Source organism: Heterodontus francisci, chromosome 8 (assembly GCF_036365525.1).
Source record: "Heterodontus francisci isolate sHetFra1 chromosome 8, sHetFra1.hap1, whole genome shotgun sequence".
Lineage (NCBI taxonomy): Eukaryota > Metazoa > Chordata > Chondrichthyes > Heterodontiformes > Heterodontidae > Heterodontus > Heterodontus francisci.
The window spans coordinates 24,999,243-25,016,528 of NC_090378.1; the positions used below are offsets into that span (position 1 = coordinate 24,999,243).

Consider the following 17,286-nt stretch of genomic DNA (forward strand, 5'->3'; position numbering starts at 1 on the left):
TCATGCAAATCTGTGACCGCTTCTCAAGCAGCTGCCATGACACCTGCGTCCTACGCCAGTCCCAGCTGCCACTGCTGTTCACTGAACTGGCTCAGATAGAAGGCTGGCTTCTTGGAGACAAGGGCTATCCCTTGCAGACATGGCTCCTGACACCAGTGAGAGACCCCACTACTGCTGCAGAGGGAAAAAAAATGCCATCCAGAGCTGAAAGATCTGCCATTGAGCAGGCGATCTGCATGTTCTAAATGCGCTCCAGAGGCCTGGATAGATAGGGTGGTGTCCTGTACAACAGGCCAAAAATGGCATGACCTTTCTTTCCTGCTCGCAGTGGTCTGCACAAATACGCACCCAATAGGGGACACGCCTGGAATTATGAGGAGAGATGTCAACTGCATTCATCCTCAGTCTGAGGACAATGAGGACCTATAACAGGAAGAACATTAGAACTAGGCACAGGAGTAGGCAATTCAGCCCCTCGAGCTTGCCCCGCCATTCAATGCAATCATGGCTGATCTCATCTCAGTCTCAACTCCACTTTCCTGTCCGTTCTCCATAACCCTTCAATCCATTACTAATTAAAAATTTGTCTATCGCCTCCTTAAATTTACTCAATATCGCGGCATCTATTGCACTCTGGGGTAGTGAATTCCACAGATTCACGACCCTTTGAGAGAAGTAATTTCTCCTCATTTCTGTTTTAAATCTGCTACCCCTTATCCTAAAACAATGACCTCTTGTTCTAGATTGCCCTACAAGAGGAAACATCCTCTCTACGTCTACTTTGTCAATCCCCTTAATCATCTTATATACCTCAATTAGATCCCCCCTCATTCTTCGAAATTCTAGAGAGTAAAGACCTAAACTGCTCAATCTCTTTTCATAAGACAAACCCCTCATCCCTGGAATCAATCTAGTGAACCTCCTCTGAACTGCCTCCAACGCAACTACATCCCTCCTCAAGTAAGGGGACCAAAACTGTACGCAATACTCCAGGTGCAGTCTCACTAATGCCTTGTACAGTTGCAGCAACACTTCTCTACTTTTATATTCTATTCCTTTAGCAATAAATGCCAAAATTTCATTTGCCTTCCTTATTACCTTCTGTACCTGCATACTAACTTTCTGTGATTCATACACGAGGACACCCAGATCCCCCTGCACCGAAGCACTCTGAAGTTTCTCTCCATTTAGATAATAATTTTCCTTTCTATTCTTCCGACCAAAATGGAAAATCTCACACTTATCCATGTTAAACTCCATCTGCCAAATTTTGGCCCATTCACCTAACCTATCCAATATTCATTTGTAAATTTCTTATTTCTTTATTGCAACTTACTATCCCACCTATTTTAGTGCCACCCAGGCTCCACATGCAGGGCTAGCAGCGATCTAGAGATGAACGGCAGTGCCTGAGCAAAGGCTCCTTCCACCATATGAGCAGACATGAGCTCTGGAAGCTACACATCGGCCTCGCTCACCTGCTGTGCAACAGTCCACATCTGCTGCATGTCAGTGTAAACCCCATAGAGCCAGCAGCTGACTGAGCCAATTTCCATGTCACCGCATCCGTTGAGAGGCTGATGAGTTATGTGGCATGGCAATGAGTCAACTGCATACATTAGCGTCCCTGGAGGGCCAACGGAGCAAGGGATGCGACATTGGCACACACCATGCACACAAAAAAACAGGACATATGTTGGTGAATAAGATTTAGTGCAACGATTATTTACATTGCTGTGATACCCGTGCATTCCCATTTGTGTTAGTGTGTCCTCTGTAAACACTTGCGAGTGCCCCTTCTCGGTGCAACCTCTGTGCTAGCAGCCTGACTGGAAGGCGGCTGCTGATCGGATTGCCCTTTGGCTGTGGATGAGTTTGGTGCTCGTACCCTGTGCGCACGAGGCCTAGAGGGCCCCGGCTGGCTGGAGGAGTACTCGTTCATCCCTTTCCGGCATTGGACCCTTTGATACTGGATGACCCCATGGCTACTCACCTTGTCTGCCCTCTCCAGCCAGACTACCTTGTTCAGGTGGGAGGGCCTCTTACCATAGCTGGTGAAAAGAACCTCCCACTTTGCTCCCACAGCCTGGAGGAGAGTGAGCAGGGAGGATTCGCTGCACTGTGGGGCCACCCTAGAGCACCCCTCTGCCATCCTCAGCTTTTGGTGTGGTCCTTTAAATGCAAAGGCGACTCCACCATGTAACTGCTCTAACTTCTGGCTGCAAGGTTTGTCTTGCATATGTTTGAAAACCAATGCAGGACTAGTGAGGAAATCTGTGCTGTTGTCATGGTTTTTCAACTATTACACAACGACGCATGTTCCCGAACACTTTGCTTCTGTAGCAGCTGATCATATTTATTGGTGTAATATTTCTAGTTGGCAATGCAGTTAGAATATGAACATATTTTCCTGTTTTTTTAAACAAACATCACTTAATTGCAGTTACATGTATTTTCATATAACAGTTGGCAGAGAAATGAATACAGATTCCAAATGCATATTAGTCTGCAGCTTTTCACAGACCTGAAAGTTAACTCTGCTTCTCTCTCCGCAGATGCTGCCTGACCTGCTGAGTTTCTGCAGCACTTTCTGCTTTGCTGCCAGATTGACAGTAGCGCCACTCTTCAGCAGTCAGGTATTTCCTTTGACAGCTGTCAGGAAGCAGGTGCTGGGGCACTTTAAAGAGGGCCCCAGCACCTGCTGCACAGCTGTCAATAGGTCTCTCACTGCGCCGAATGTCCTGCCTCTCCCCATGTAATATGGGGGGGGGGGGGCTGGCTCAGCACAGTGAGGCTAATGAGCCCCCTCTCGAAATATTGCGGGGGCTCTGCTGCAGAGGCCGCTGAATGCGGGCACCCCACAGAGTTTAAAGGGCACCGCTGTGCAGTGCGGCACCAGAATAAAATTCAGGCCTGGATCTTGGCAGGATTTCTTCAAAGAGGTAGAGAAGGAGGTGAGCTGGGTGGTTTTTTTACCTTGGCAGGAAAACACCAACTGTCTCCAAACAGTTCACATCCCAACTAAACTGAAAACAATGTCCAAACCCCAAATAGAGAGTCGACCTCCTGACCTCCATAAACCTTGACATGTGGCTTCTCTGTAACCATTTTTCCCCAGGTCACCAAGGGTTCTCTTGTTTACTGAGCCCAAAGCACAGGTATTCCAGCACAGGCAGCTTTCAAACTATATCTCGTGTCCTTTCGGTGAACTTGATTTAAAAAAAACACATCCATGGAATCTTTTCAGTTTTAACACAAGTCCTCAAAAAGAATTTTTAAAAAAAATGGAAGCACATTTGTAACACCTCCATTCTTGGAGGAATGAAATGCCATTTCTAAAATGTGCTCCATCACAGAGTAAAAAAAAACAGATGAAAAACATTAAAACATATTTATACACTTGTTCTCATTCACTCTTTATCTGTAGCTAAGAACGTTAGCCTTCGTACCATCTTTGCACTCAGATAACTCAAAACAAAGTTAGATTCTAGACAAAGCATCTGCAATCACATAATTTTTTCCCGCAATGTGGATGCTCTTTAAGTGATAAAAGTTGCAACAGTAAACTCCATCGGAATAGTCTGGCATTCGCGTTTTTGAATTTTTCCACAAAGGCTAGGGGATTATGGTCAGTATATACCAGAGTCTCTCTGTAGTCAAGGCAGACATAGACTTCAAAATGCTTAAGAACTAGTAATAAGCCCAGGGTTTCCACAGTTGAATATCATTTTTTGGTGTCGAATAAGCTTTTTGGAAAAGTAACCTACTGGCCTTTCTATGCCTGACTCATCGTTTGTAACAGGACTGCACCGATTTCCAGGTCACCAGCATCAATTGCCATCTTTAAGGGCTTAGTGAAATTTGGAGCACCCAACACTAGTTCATTCATCAAAATGGCTTTCAGCCTCTCAAAAAAAATGCTTGGCACTCCCCTGAACACACTACCTTGGTTTTCTTTTTATGTAGCAAATCGGTCAATGGAGCAGCTATAGTACTAAAATTTGGTACAAACTTGCAGTAGAAACCACACATCCCCAAAAACTTCATGATTTTTAATTTAGTCTTAAGGGTAGGGAACTCCACCAACACTTGTCCTTGTCCTACTATATGCCCAAGGTAGGTTACTCTGGCTTTGCAAATTCACTTTTGGCAAGGTTTATCACTAAAATCAACCAATTCCAATTTTCGAAACAGAGCTTCTAGTTATTCTAAGTGGTCCTTCCAAGTGTCACTGTAAAGTGCCACTCGTCAAGGTAAACCACAGTTAGGACCACTGGCTACTACTTGGTTCATTAGTCTCTGAAAAGTGGCTGGGGCATTTTTTAGCCCGAATGGCATCACCTTGGCATTGGAAAAGACCATCTCGTGTGACAACAGACAATATTTCTTTAGCTAGGGGTGTTAAAGGAACCTGGCAGTACCCCTTTAACAAATCTATTTATGTAAGAAACGTGGCACTGCCCACTCTGTCAATAGTCTTCCAAGCGAGGAATTGGGTAGGAGTCGGCCTTTGTTACTGCATTATCCTTTCTTGTAGTCTATGCAGAATCTAGTTGAACCATCAGGTTTAGGCTCGAACACCACTGGGGAACTCCAACTGCTTTGACTGGGTTCAATTAAGTGGTTTTCCAACATGTATTGGATTTCTGCTTTCACCTGGCCTGTTTCTCCAGACTTAAGCGATAAGGATGCTGTTTTATAGGAAAGGATTCCCCTACATCCCCATCATGTATAGCTAAGTTGTACATCCTGGCTTGTCCCTACAGACTCCTTTAATTGCTGTGAGTAGCCTTGTTAGATGCAGAACGAGTACACCAAAGTATGAAAGCATAGTGTCCAATCTCCCTAACAATTCAGTATTAGCTAACTGGATAGTAGGAGTTTCAATTTGAGAATCGTCGAGGCCTCCTTCTGCCTCATCCTCACTACACCTTTCATCCTTCATTGTCCTTACTCCCTGACATACCTGTGCTTGCTTATCTTCCTCCCAGCGATAATACGGTTTCAACATATTGATATAATATAGCAGATTCTTTTTCCAGCAATCTGGGGTGTCAATCAAATAATTTACTTTACCAATTCTTCTGACCACTTTATATGGACTACTGAACTGTGCTTTCAGCAGTTCACCCTGTAATTCAGTAATACTAACAACCTCATCCCCTGGCTGAAGTGTTCAGGTCTTGGCATGCTTGACTGCCCATTTCTTCATAGTTGTTTGGGAAGCTTTCAGGTGTTCCTGAGTCACTTTACAGGCTCTCGTGAGCCACTCCTGGAACACATACATAATCTAACACAGAAGATTTGTCCTTCAGTTCAAAAAACTTTTCTTTGATTAGTTTTAGAGGACCTCTTACCTCATGTCCATAAACTAATTCAAAAGGACTAAAACCTGTAGACTCATTAGGTGGATCCCTAGTGGCAAACAGAAGAAATTCTAGCCCTTTCACCCAATCATGGGAATATTCATGACAGAACGACTGATCATCGTTTTGAGGTTCTGATGGTCGTGTTCTAAAGCTCCTGGTGTCTGTGAGTGGTAGGCTGAAGCCTTTAACCGTGTTATACCCAATTGCCCTTCAGCCCACTGAGTCTATGCCAACCATCAACCGCCCATTTATACTAATCCTACATTAATCCCATATTCCCTACCACATCCCCACCTTCCCTCAATTCTCCAACCACCTACCTACACTAGGGGCAATTTACAATGGCCAATTTACCTATCAACCTGCAAGTCTTTTGGCTGCGGGAGGAAACCGGAGCACCTGGCGGAAACCCATGCGGTCACAGGGAGAACTTGCAAACTCCGCACAGGCAGTACCCAGTCGCTGGAGCAGTGAGGCGGCGGTGCTAACCACTGCGCCGCTACCTTAGTGGAAACAGTTCTCAAGGGAATGACCTCTTGGAACCAAGTAGCCATATCCATGATAGTGAGTATACGTTTGTTTTCAGTAAAGGTCCAAGACAGTCTACCAACACCCTACTAAATGGTTCCCCAAAAACTGGTATGGGAATTAGAGATGCCAGTTTTAGGGCAAATTGCAGTTTTCCCACAATCTGACATACATGGCATGTTTCACAAAACTGCACCGCGACCTTGGAAAGACCTGGCCAGTAAAAATGTCAACCTATACGTGATGTTGGGATCTGGAAGACCCACATGTCCTGCAATAGAAATTTCACAGGCTATCCTTAATTCCCGGCGATATGACTATCTGCTGAACAAATGCCCATTCTTCGTCCGCAGGGCTGTGAGGAGGTCTCTACTTTCGCATCAGAATCCCATTTTTAAAAATAGTAGCCTTCTGGATCTCCCTTTTCTTCAGCCTCAGTTAGAACCGCTTGTGCCACTTTATGTAATTCTGGATCGGCTTGCTGAGCCTTGATCAGAGAAGACTTAAACATTTCCTTCGGATTATCCAGATCCCCAAAAGAAGTTTCAGATATTCGGCTATCTGTCTGTGGTGCCAATTTGACCTCTGACAATGGAACTTGTTTCGCCATTGCTCGGGTCACTACACAAGAAGGAAAAATACCTGGAACCTTTTCCTGCAACTGTTCTGTCTCTTAGACTTCAATTGGTCTTTCCGTGACTACTGGAGAAGCTACTACCTTCGCTCCAGCCAAATCATTCCCCAGGAGTAGGTCAACTCCGTCTACAGGCAAACTACGGACAACTTATACAGTTACCATTCCAGACATTAGGTCACACAAAGGTACAGGTATATACTCCCCGCCGGGATCATTCACGAAAACCTCGGCATTCAATGCACTCTCTGGTGGAAAAGTTCTGCTTTTCACCAGCATAAGAGTTTGGATTGCTCCTGTATCCCCAAGTAGAACTACAGGTTTACCTGCCTCACTTGAGGGATAAGGAATTACTTTTCCTTTTGACAAGAATTCCCTGTAACTCTCAGGTATCTTGTTCACATCCCCTGCACTCAACCGTTTTTGTACTTGGCCTTATAGCTGCAGTTAGATCTGGCGCACTCTCGGTCAGGGCCCCTTTTTCTGCATTGGCTTTGTGCACCCCAATAAATCCCATGGGTTTACCCCTCAACTTCCAGTGTTCTGCACAAAGGTGTTCCACATTGTGACAATGGTAACACTTAGGCTTGCAGACCTCATTTACACCCTCAGCACCTTCCTTTTTGGCCTGAAGAGGAGATCCCAGGGTGTTCCCAGCTGTCCTTTCTTGTCCCCGGCTACATTCCTTCCCTTCACCCTCCTACCTTCTATCTTTCTTGGTTTGTGGGGGGTGATGGACAAAGAGTTTGGGCTTGTAAACAAGCTTGCAATCATCAGCAATCTTAGCTGCCTGTCTGGCTGTTAAACTTTCTGGTTTTCTACATGGGTTCTTACTAACGGAGGGAGCGAATTTTTAAATTCTTCCAGGAGAATTATTTCCCCAAGGTTCTCCTACATGGCCTCGACATTTAGTGCCCACATCCAACCATCAAAATTAATTTGCTTTACCCTGTCAAATTCTATACAAGTCTGCCCAGGCTGTTTCCAGAGGTTCCAAAATCTCTGCCTGTATGCTTCAGGGACTAACGCATAAGCAGCAAGAATAGCCTTTTTTGCCATCTCAATTTGCAGAAGCCGCGTCAGAAAGCATGGCATAAACTTCATGCCTTCTGCCCATCAACATGCTTTGCATAAGCAGCACCAGATTTCCTTCAGCCACTTCATCTGTCTGACTATCTTTTCAAAAGAAATGAAAAATGTGTCCCTTTCCTCAATCCTCTGAGGGCTTGCACAAATTTAAACAGCTCTTCATGGGTCCTGGGCTGGAGTCAGATCTTTCCTCACCAATATTTTCCCTGGAGTCAAAACCACCCCTTTGTTTTAGTTCCATCTTTTTAAATTTGAATCCCGTTCCTTCTCTTTTACTTTCTCTTTGAAATTCTAGTTCAAGTTTTTTTCATTGTCAATTCTCTTTCCTGTTCAAGCTTAAGTTTTTCCAATTGCAACTGAATCCTAGCTGATTCAACTGCACTACTATCTGGTTCGCCTTTTTCTTCTTCCAATTTCAAAGGGTGTGCTATTACCACAACTATATTTGCTTTCTTAGCTCCTGGCTTTAACACAAACGCCAACTTTTCTGCCAATTCTTTTAGTCTAACCTTAACCAAGATTCTTAAATCACTCAGGGCTACATCCTCCTTCCCCAGAAAGGTCGTCATAACTGACAGACATTCCGGTAGCGTGCTTTACTTGAATGTACAAGAAACCTTTTTTTTTTACTTTTCCTCTTTTCAATTAGCATTACCCCATTTACAGCTGGACGTCGTCAGCTTTGGGTATGCCGGATGATGAGCCCCCCGATTATATGACTGAGGCGGGAAGAGTGCACTGTCTTTTCCAGGTCCACTTCTCCACAGATAACAATATTTAAATGTTGACCCTGTTACCGACAGTCATTCATACCCGCTATTTTTTATAGCCCCAGGATAAAATACACCAAACTAGGTTTCTTAATAAACAACAAAATTATCAGTTTATTATAAAACAAGACTTAACCAGTAAGTAAAGCATCACCACGCAGATTGAAATATGAAAGTTCCCTTTTTAAAATTCCCAATTACATTCACACAGACATACTGGAAAAAAAAAAGAAATTCTCTCTGCAGAGGTCACAACAAATATTTGCTCATTCTTGGTGAAAAAAAAATGAAAGGATGTCAGTTGTCCCTTTTTTGTCGGACATCTGGGTATACGGTGATGGGTCACTGGGATCATTTCAAAAGCAGTCAGTTCTGGAGATGTTGAGAATTATTCTAATAGGCTTTCCAGGGGAAATGTGGCAACAGGGTTTTCCGCTAGCACACACTTGAATCCCAGGATTTTAAAAAACTTTTCAGGAGCTATGCAGCACCAGAGATTTTAGCTCTCCCACACTGGATCTTTGCAGGATTTCTTCAAAGAGGCAGAGAAGGTGGTGATCTGGGTAGTTTCTTTTCTCCTTGGCAGGAAAACATCAACTGTCTTCAAACAGTTCCCATCCCAACTAAACTGAAAACAATGTCCAACCCTCAAACAGAAAGTCGATCTCCTGACTGCCATAAACCTTAACATGTGCCTTCTCTGTAACCATTTTTCCCCAGGCATCTGAGGGTTCTGTTGTTAACAGAGTCCAAAGCACATGACTTCCAGCACAGGTGGCTTTCGAACTTGGTTTAAAAGAAAACACATCCATGGAATATTTTCAGTTTTAACACAAGTCCTCAAAAAATATAGTAAAAAAAAAAGGAAGCACTTTTGTAACAAAATCTCAAATGGGCATCCACATGGAGCTCATTGGCTCCGATCCGAAGGCCAACCTGGCCATGAGAGACATAGGAAATATAGGACAGGGTAGGAGAGAGAAGAGTCCAGGGCTAGAGTAGCCCATATATTCTTGTGGAGTTCAGAGAAGCACTGGCGTTCCTCTTTGTTAAAATTATTTTATGGAACGTTTACCTTTCTCAGGCCTCTTCTGCTGTGTTGCTTATTATTAACCAAGCAGATGTGTCCACGGTGGACCCTCCACTCAGACACTGGGGTCTTATGGATGCATTAGGAGGCTGATTTAAATGGAACAACAAGGCGCTTGAATAATTGAGGTCAGCACCCAGTGGCAGAGCAGGAACTGAGCAGTAAGTATTTTTAATTTTTTTCTCGGAAGTTCATGAGTCTGTGGAAGACTCTTCCCCGGAGAGTACTGGAGGCAGTGTCATTGAATGTTTTTAAGGCAGAGGTAGACAGATTCTTGTCAAACAAGAGAGTCGAGGTGAATTGGGGGTAGGCAGGAAAGTGGAGTTGTGCCCACAAACAGATCAGCCATGAATGGCGGAGCAGGCTCGAGGGGCCGAATAGCCCATTCCTGCTCCTAGTTCCTATGTCCCTATGTATGCATGTTCCATTTTAACTCTGCTACTGCCCATTTCTGTTGGCATAGGGAGTTAAAATCTCCATCAATGATTTGGTTTCAGAGGTCCAATGCAAACTGATCAAATTTCCCGATGATATTAAACTACAAAGAGCAGTAAAATTAGCAGAGGCAGCTCAGAAGTTACAGAATGTGTGAGACAAAAATGTACAAGGGGGAGGAACAAATGAAAGTTTCTATTTCTTTGAAATTTGTATTGTGAATCAATGAGGAAAAGAAACCAGCCTTCTGGACTTTAATTGTAGTTTGGATACTCCATTCACAAGGATAACTTAACATAAATTATCATTCCCTGTGATAGAAGCATGAATGTACAAGACAAGAAAAGCATACTACACAAGGACAGACCTGCATTTGTGAAAGATATAAGGGAGATGTCAAAAGTTTCTTAGACCCAGGAATTCTATTATTTTTCCAACAAATTTTACAAGTTACTCTAGTTTCTGGAGGGCAAGCAAAGAAGAAATTCAAATTACAGGTAATGAAACCCAATAGCATCACATCGCTGACAGCATCTCAACTTATAGGGATCACTAACCTTTCCCCTAAATGTAGTTCTAAATTTCTGCCTTCTACCATCTTGTTTACTTAGCAACAATCGCCCAGATTTGTAGACACAGGGGGATGGGGCAGCGCATTGCTTTCGCCAAACACTTTAAGCTCTAAAGATGGCCAAGATGGGGTCTTAAGCTGCAATGTTTGTTTAGCCCACATTTCATACAAGACACCATCTTAGTAAAGGAGTTGGAGTCAACGCTAATAACGGCCACCTCAAGGATCAGTAAGGGACTGACTGACAATTAAATTGCCTGCTAGTGCTCATTAAAGAGGCCCCACATCATTTTGGTGGATATTGCTTCATTTAACGACCTCCCCTAACCAACGTTCCCTCTAAGCCACGCAACTGCACAGCAACATGAAACTTCCCGTGCAAGTCACATACAGGTCTGCTCCTTTAAGCTACGGCGTATGCACATGCATAAAAAATTTAAAAAGGACCTGCATACTTCAACAAATCAACTGCGCATTACAAACAGGATGTGCTTGGACGCTGGCATCTTACTAGTGGTCCCTCTTGGTCTGCAAGAGGAATGGAAGGAGACCAGGCATAGCAGCGGGGGACAGAAGGATGATGTAGACTGTTTTATTTGTTCATGGAATGGGAAAAAAAGAAAAAAAATCCAATCAAATCTCTGGCAAGGCAGGGATTTATTGCCCATCCCTATTTGTCCTCGAATAGGTGGCGGCAAGCCAACTTCTTGAACTACTGCTGTGTTAGGTACACACGCAGTGCTGTTAGTGTTTCCCCATTGCAGGTGCAGGACAGCCATTCTCCTCAACTGCGTCGGCCAGCTCACTCCACACCTTCAGTGGAAGTGACTGCATGGAGACACATAGACTGCGCCTTTGAAAATTGCATCTAATAAGCACTTGAATGCTAAACCCACAGGCGTTTGATTTAGTACCTCCAGGCAAGTTCAAATAATGGTAATCAGCAATTAGGACCAAAATGGTGCACTAAAACCAGACTCTCAAACAGGTGTGTCCGATTAGTAGAGCACCCCCTACACCAAAATAACTCCTGGATATTTAAATCAATCAGATAAAAACATTTAGCTGGAGAATTTATTTTCTGCAAATCTCCAAGCAATGAAAGGTGTTGAAAACCTAGTAACACATCATTGGGGCAGGATGAAATCTAGACACCAGAGATATAATTGAACCTGTAAGACTGAATGTAAAGCAATTCAGTATTCTAAAGTTATAAGGCACTGAACATATTGCACGCGAGGAAAAAAAAGTTCCTTTTGATTACCGTGCAGATCGGTGCTGCTATTTGACTGCTTCTCTCCAGTATTATTGGACCTAATGTGAAGAGGACTTTCAACATCAGTTGACTGAAGAGGAAGATCAGCTGAGGTACCTGAAGTCAATGACAAATTTCCTTGTGATGAATGAGGGCTGTTTGTTGCTCTTTTAATAAATGGAAGCCTACAGAGGAAAGAAAGCCACTGTGAAAAGGTATAATTTACACAGTTTTCTTGCAACCAATTTATTAGAAGTTTGGGAGGTGAGGAAGGTGGTGGGTGGGGTGGGGCGGGCGGAGGGAGAAAACACTGTAGGGAAGCCTCAGTTCATCCTTGATAAGCAAGGCTGAAATTAAGAACTGAGTGAGGGGTGGGGCAAAAGAATACAAGCAGAAACCTACATTGTGTATCTTTGTGCCCCAGAAGACGGCACAGTGGCGCAGTGGTTAGCACCGCAGCCTCACAGCTCCAGCGACCCGGGTTCAATTCTGGGTACTGCCTGTGTAGAGTTTGCAAGTTCTCCCCCTGTGTCTGCGTGGGTTTCCTCCGGGTGCTCCGGTTTCCTCCCACAGCCAAAACGACTTGCAGGTTGATAGGTAAATTGGCCATTATAAATTGCCCCTAGTATAGGTAGGTGGTAGAGGAATATAGGGACAGGTGAGGATGTGGTAGGAATATGGGATTAGTGTAGGATTAGTATAAATGGGTGGTTAATGGTCGGCACAGACTCGGTGGGCCGAAGGGCCTGTTTCAGTGCTGTATCTCTAAAAAAAAAATCTACTGATTAAAACATATCAACCTATTATCACAGGGCCTACCTGACAGAGTAAGACAATGATGACAGGCTGAGTAAATTGGGTCTATATTCTCTGGAGATTAGATGATCATTGAAACATACAAGATTCTGAAGGGGCTTGATAGATTTCCTCAGCCAGGGGAAACAACCTAACAAGACCAGGGGGAGGTGAGAAACAGTCCCAGGATGAGGGGCACAACATTTAGGACTGAGATGAGGAGAAATTTCTTCACTCAAAGGGTTGTGAATCTTGGGAATTCTCTACCCCAGAGGGTTGTGGATGCGCCATCATTGAATATATTTAAGGCTGTGATAGAGAGGTTTTTAGTCTCTCAGGGAATCAAGGGATATGGGGAATGGACAGGAAAGAGGACTTGAAGCCAAAGAACAGCCAGGATTGTATTGAATGGCAGAGCAGCTTCGATGGGCCATATGGTCTACCTCTGCTCCTGTTTATATTATGTTCTTCCCTCAACTTTAAGACTAGCACCCAATGCACTTACCCTCCATTTGCTGAAACCGAAAAGTGAAATAAGTATGGCTCCATAGGAACTTCCTCCTTTGGCAAACTTTTGACGAATTCTGAATACTGTTGCCCAGGCTCATATAACTTGGTATTTTCACAAAGAGATTGATAGTTAACAGGAAGGGAGACCACTTGGGCATGCTGCATCTGAAACAAGTTGACTGTCACCTGAAAAAGAGTCAATTATTTTTATTGAAGTATTTCCTGAAAAATATAGTAGTATGGCAACCTAAATTTCCATGTTTATAAATGTAACCAAATGATTTATATAAACTTAGCAATTCTAGTCTCTTAAGCTGAAACTATTTCATATGTTATAACTATGCAAGCATGACTTGCAGAACACAGTCTTACTGATTTTAAGGTGAGATCACACTGGTAGACTAGCTCACGTAGTTGTGTCAGTATATCACTCTTGATGTTTTCCATATTGCTTCGTTTTTCATTGGCATCCAATATAGAAGCTTTGAAATGTTCTTCTGCTTCTTCAGCCTGCAAAACAGATATTTTAAAAGTTGTAAATTCTGCATGGATCCAGCCATTATTGTCCTAATGTTAAAGTAATTGAACCATTAAAGGTAAAAATCACCCTACAGACAATTTTAACACTAGGATATTTAAATTATGGACATTTGGATGAAATCTTCATTCTACACCTTAACGACTGTGCATGTACTATTACTGTACAGAATGATGGATCAGTTAACATTTTAATCATCAAACTGGTGGCAACACATTATATGTTTGGCACAGTGCTGTTTATGCAGCTGGGTTAGTTAAATTTTGAAGCACATAATTCAAATCTTCAGTCTACATCCTTAAATTGTGTTAAAACATGCAGCATTCTTAAAACGAGCTACAAAAAAGTGGTTGCTTTTACTCTGGGAGAAAACATCCTGTAGGTTTTAAAATAGCTTAAAAAGTTACTTTTTGTGAAGCATCTTCTTCCAGTTTTCTTTTTTTTTCAAGGTGTCTGTTGTAATTTCCAGTTAGCCCACTACTTAAAGTCAAATGTTCCTCTTCTGCTCGAATTGTAGAAGACCTTGCCTTCTCATATTCTTCTTGGCGCTGGATATACAATAGATTTGCTTTCCTATGGGATGTTTCTGCCTCATGCTGTCAAGTACATAAAAGGATCTTAATATTTACAGGAAGTGCATTTTTTCAAAAAAAATTAATGGTGAATAAGTACAGCAGATTTAAGTTTTAAAATCTGTAGTTCTAGACAGGTTAAAGCTCATCTTAAAGAGCGTGTAGAACATAGTACCATTTTTCTTTGCTCTCGCTGCCACTGCTCTTTAATTTCTTTACGCTGCTTATCCAGTTCATTTCTTCGCAACAAAAGTGGCTGCAAACACATTCAATAACAAAAGTGCCATTTTATACAATAGTTGACAACCCTTTTGATTTATAAAAAAATGTTAACACCACAACGGATTTGGATGATCATATTTCAAGAGTCAAACTGCAATTTCAAATGATATATGCATCTGAAATAATCCCACATTCAAGGCTATACAAGCCAAGATGATAATTTTGCACACGTAATTCTCCTATAGAATACATGCTTAATCTTAATTAAACTACATGGATGAGGTGGTAAACAGGAAGGAGGGGAAAAAGAAACTGCTCACTTCCCATACTATTACTGTACGCCTTTGGGCAGATCACTTGGCTGCATACTCAAGGAATGGCATGTGGATGCCAAAAAGTACAGAAAGAAAGGGGAGACAAAAATAAAACAAAAATCATACATTCCCAAAATTACAGAGAATACGCAATGGTTTGATAAGCCCAGGAAGAACCAACAAGGTAATTAGGAAACAAACTCAAAACAAAACTTATGAGTCAGTATTCAGTGACTGCAAACTCCCCATGAGTTTGTATTTCAAGGCAACTGGTATCATGAAATACAAGTAAATTTGTATTTGCAGTAGTGAAATTATATCCGTTCTCTGCAGTGAGATTAGGCAAAAAGGATTTGGCAAAAGAAATACAAAACATACAAAAATCGCACCTGAATAAATTTATTTGATTGGAGGCCTGCTCCAGTTTGAAGAAGAGCCTGACTATACTCAACATCATATTCAAAAGCAGACACGTACACTGATTGAAATGGCATGTGTACCTGTTAAAAAAAAATAAAAATATTAACATATTTTGGTCAGAAGACCATTAACCCATCTAGCCTCCTCACCCAATTATATTTTTTCCTAGGAGGTAGCTTTATCAATTATAAAATTTAATAACCATAAATCTGTATTAATGCAAGAACTGATCTATTTTCCTTTTGACGCCACTTAAAAATCTCCTGTTCAACTGCCCCTCCTAGTCCAGTAATTTCTTGCATGTATTTATCGGCTGCCCATTCACTCAAGAAATTTGATCTGAATTGCTATTTATTTACCTTATCGTGAATCTATGCCCTCCTCCCCACCCCCACTTTTGTCTGTAAATGGCAGGCAAATGCTTCAGGATAAAATGGAAGTTGATAACTTGCTAAAACAGCTCATTTTGCAACAATACTTGAAGAAATAATACATTCCCTAACATTAGATGTTATGATATTTACCTGTTGTCCTATATATGTCTTAGCTGACTCTGCCAATTTTGAAAAGCTTCTTGCATATTCCATATCTGGATAAGTTTAAAAAAAAATTGGTTAGAAATATATTTCTTACATAAATAGTAATAGGACAGTCAAAGGAAGGGTGGGGTCAATTAGGGACCAAAAAGATCTTCTTGAAGAGGCAGAGAGCATGACTGAGGTACTAAATGAGTGCTTTGCAAGGATGCTGCCAGTGTCGCAATAAAAAGAATGTAGTACAGAAACCAGACAAGATAAAAATATATATAAAAAAAAAGCTGGTAGCACTCAAATGAAGGAATGTCATTCAGTCCAGATGGGATGCATCCTTGGTGGTGCAGGGAAACAAGAGTGAAAATTTCAGAGGCTCTGGTCAAAATCTTCCAATTCTCAGATATGAGAGAGGACTGCAGGATTGCAAATGTCACAAAAATGTTTTTAAAAAAAAGGCAGAGGGATTAGATAAAATATACAGTACAGAAACAGGCCATTCAGCCCAACTAGTCCATGCAGGTATTTATGCTCCATTCGAACCTCCTTCCATTTTTCCTCATTTAATGCCAACAGCACACCCCACTGTTCGCTTCTCCCTCACATGCTTACCTAACCTCCCTTTAAATACACCTATACTAGTCACTTCAACCACACCCTGTAGTAGCGAGTTTCACCTTCTCACCACTCTCTGGGTAAAGACATTTCTTCTGAATTCCCCATGAGATTTCTTGGTCTCTAGTTTTGCTCTTCCCCACAAGTGGAAACATAATCTCTGCATCTACTCTATCAAAACTGTTAATAATTTTAAAGCCCTGTGTATTAAGTTACCCCTCAGCCCCAGCTTTTCAAGAGAAAAGAGACACAGTCTGTTCATCATCTCCTGATAGGTATACCCCTGAATTTCTGGTTTCATAACTATTTTTTTTAAAAAATTAAACACCCTTCTAGTGCCCCTCTGAATTCAGCACTCCACACCTAAACTCAACAACTACAGTTCAGTCTGTCTAATGTCAGAGGTGAGGAAGCTATCAGAACAATCCAGGACAAAATTAATTAGCACTTGGAAAAGCATGGACTAATAAATGAAAGCCAGCACTTTGTTTTTATTTCAGATTTCCAACATCCGCAGGGGAGGCGGTGGCCTAGTAGTAATGTCACTGGACTAGTAATCTAGAGGCCCACGCTAATATTCTGGGGACATGGGCTTGAATCCCACCATGGCAGATGATGGCATTTGAATTTAATTAATAAATCTGGAATTAAAAGCTAGTCTAGTGGCAACCATGAAACCCTGCCCTGTTGACCCTGCAAAGTCCTCCTTAATAACATCTGGAGGCTTGTGCCAAAATTGGGAGGGCTGTCCCACAAACTAGTCAAGCAACAGCCTGACAGTCATATTTACAGAATCATACATTGCAGACAAGGTCCCAGACATCACCATCCCTGGTATGTCCTGTCCCACCGGCAGGACAGACCCACCAGAGGTGTCAGCACAGTGGTATACAGTTAGGAGGGAGTTGCCCTGGGAGTCCTCAACATTGACTCCACACCCCATGAAGTCTCATGGCATCAGGTCAAACACGGGCAAGGAAACCTCCTACTGATTACCACCTACTGCCCCGCCTTAGCTGAAAAATCAGT

General features: G+C 42.4%; 1 protein-coding gene across 5 annotated transcripts in view; it reads right to left on the minus strand.

Moving 5' to 3' along the window:
* The window catches only part of LOC137372706 (rho GTPase-activating protein 29-like), a 122,169-nt gene that overhangs the window by 43,953 nt on the left and 60,930 nt on the right, over window positions 1-17,286 (minus strand). For all 5 annotated transcript variants that reach the window (XM_068036823.1, XM_068036825.1, XM_068036821.1 and 2 more), the window contains 7 exons: window positions 15,637-15,701; window positions 15,082-15,192; window positions 14,332-14,412; window positions 13,992-14,180; window positions 13,419-13,556; window positions 13,042-13,232; window positions 11,751-11,926 (listed from right to left, as the gene is read on the minus strand). In XM_068036823.1, coding sequence (XP_067892924.1) covers window positions 11,751-11,926; window positions 13,042-13,232; window positions 13,419-13,556; window positions 13,992-14,180; window positions 14,332-14,412; window positions 15,082-15,192; window positions 15,637-15,701 — 951 coding nt within the window. The remainder of the gene's footprint in view (window positions 1-11,750; window positions 11,927-13,041; window positions 13,233-13,418; window positions 13,557-13,991; window positions 14,181-14,331; window positions 14,413-15,081; window positions 15,193-15,636; window positions 15,702-17,286) is intronic.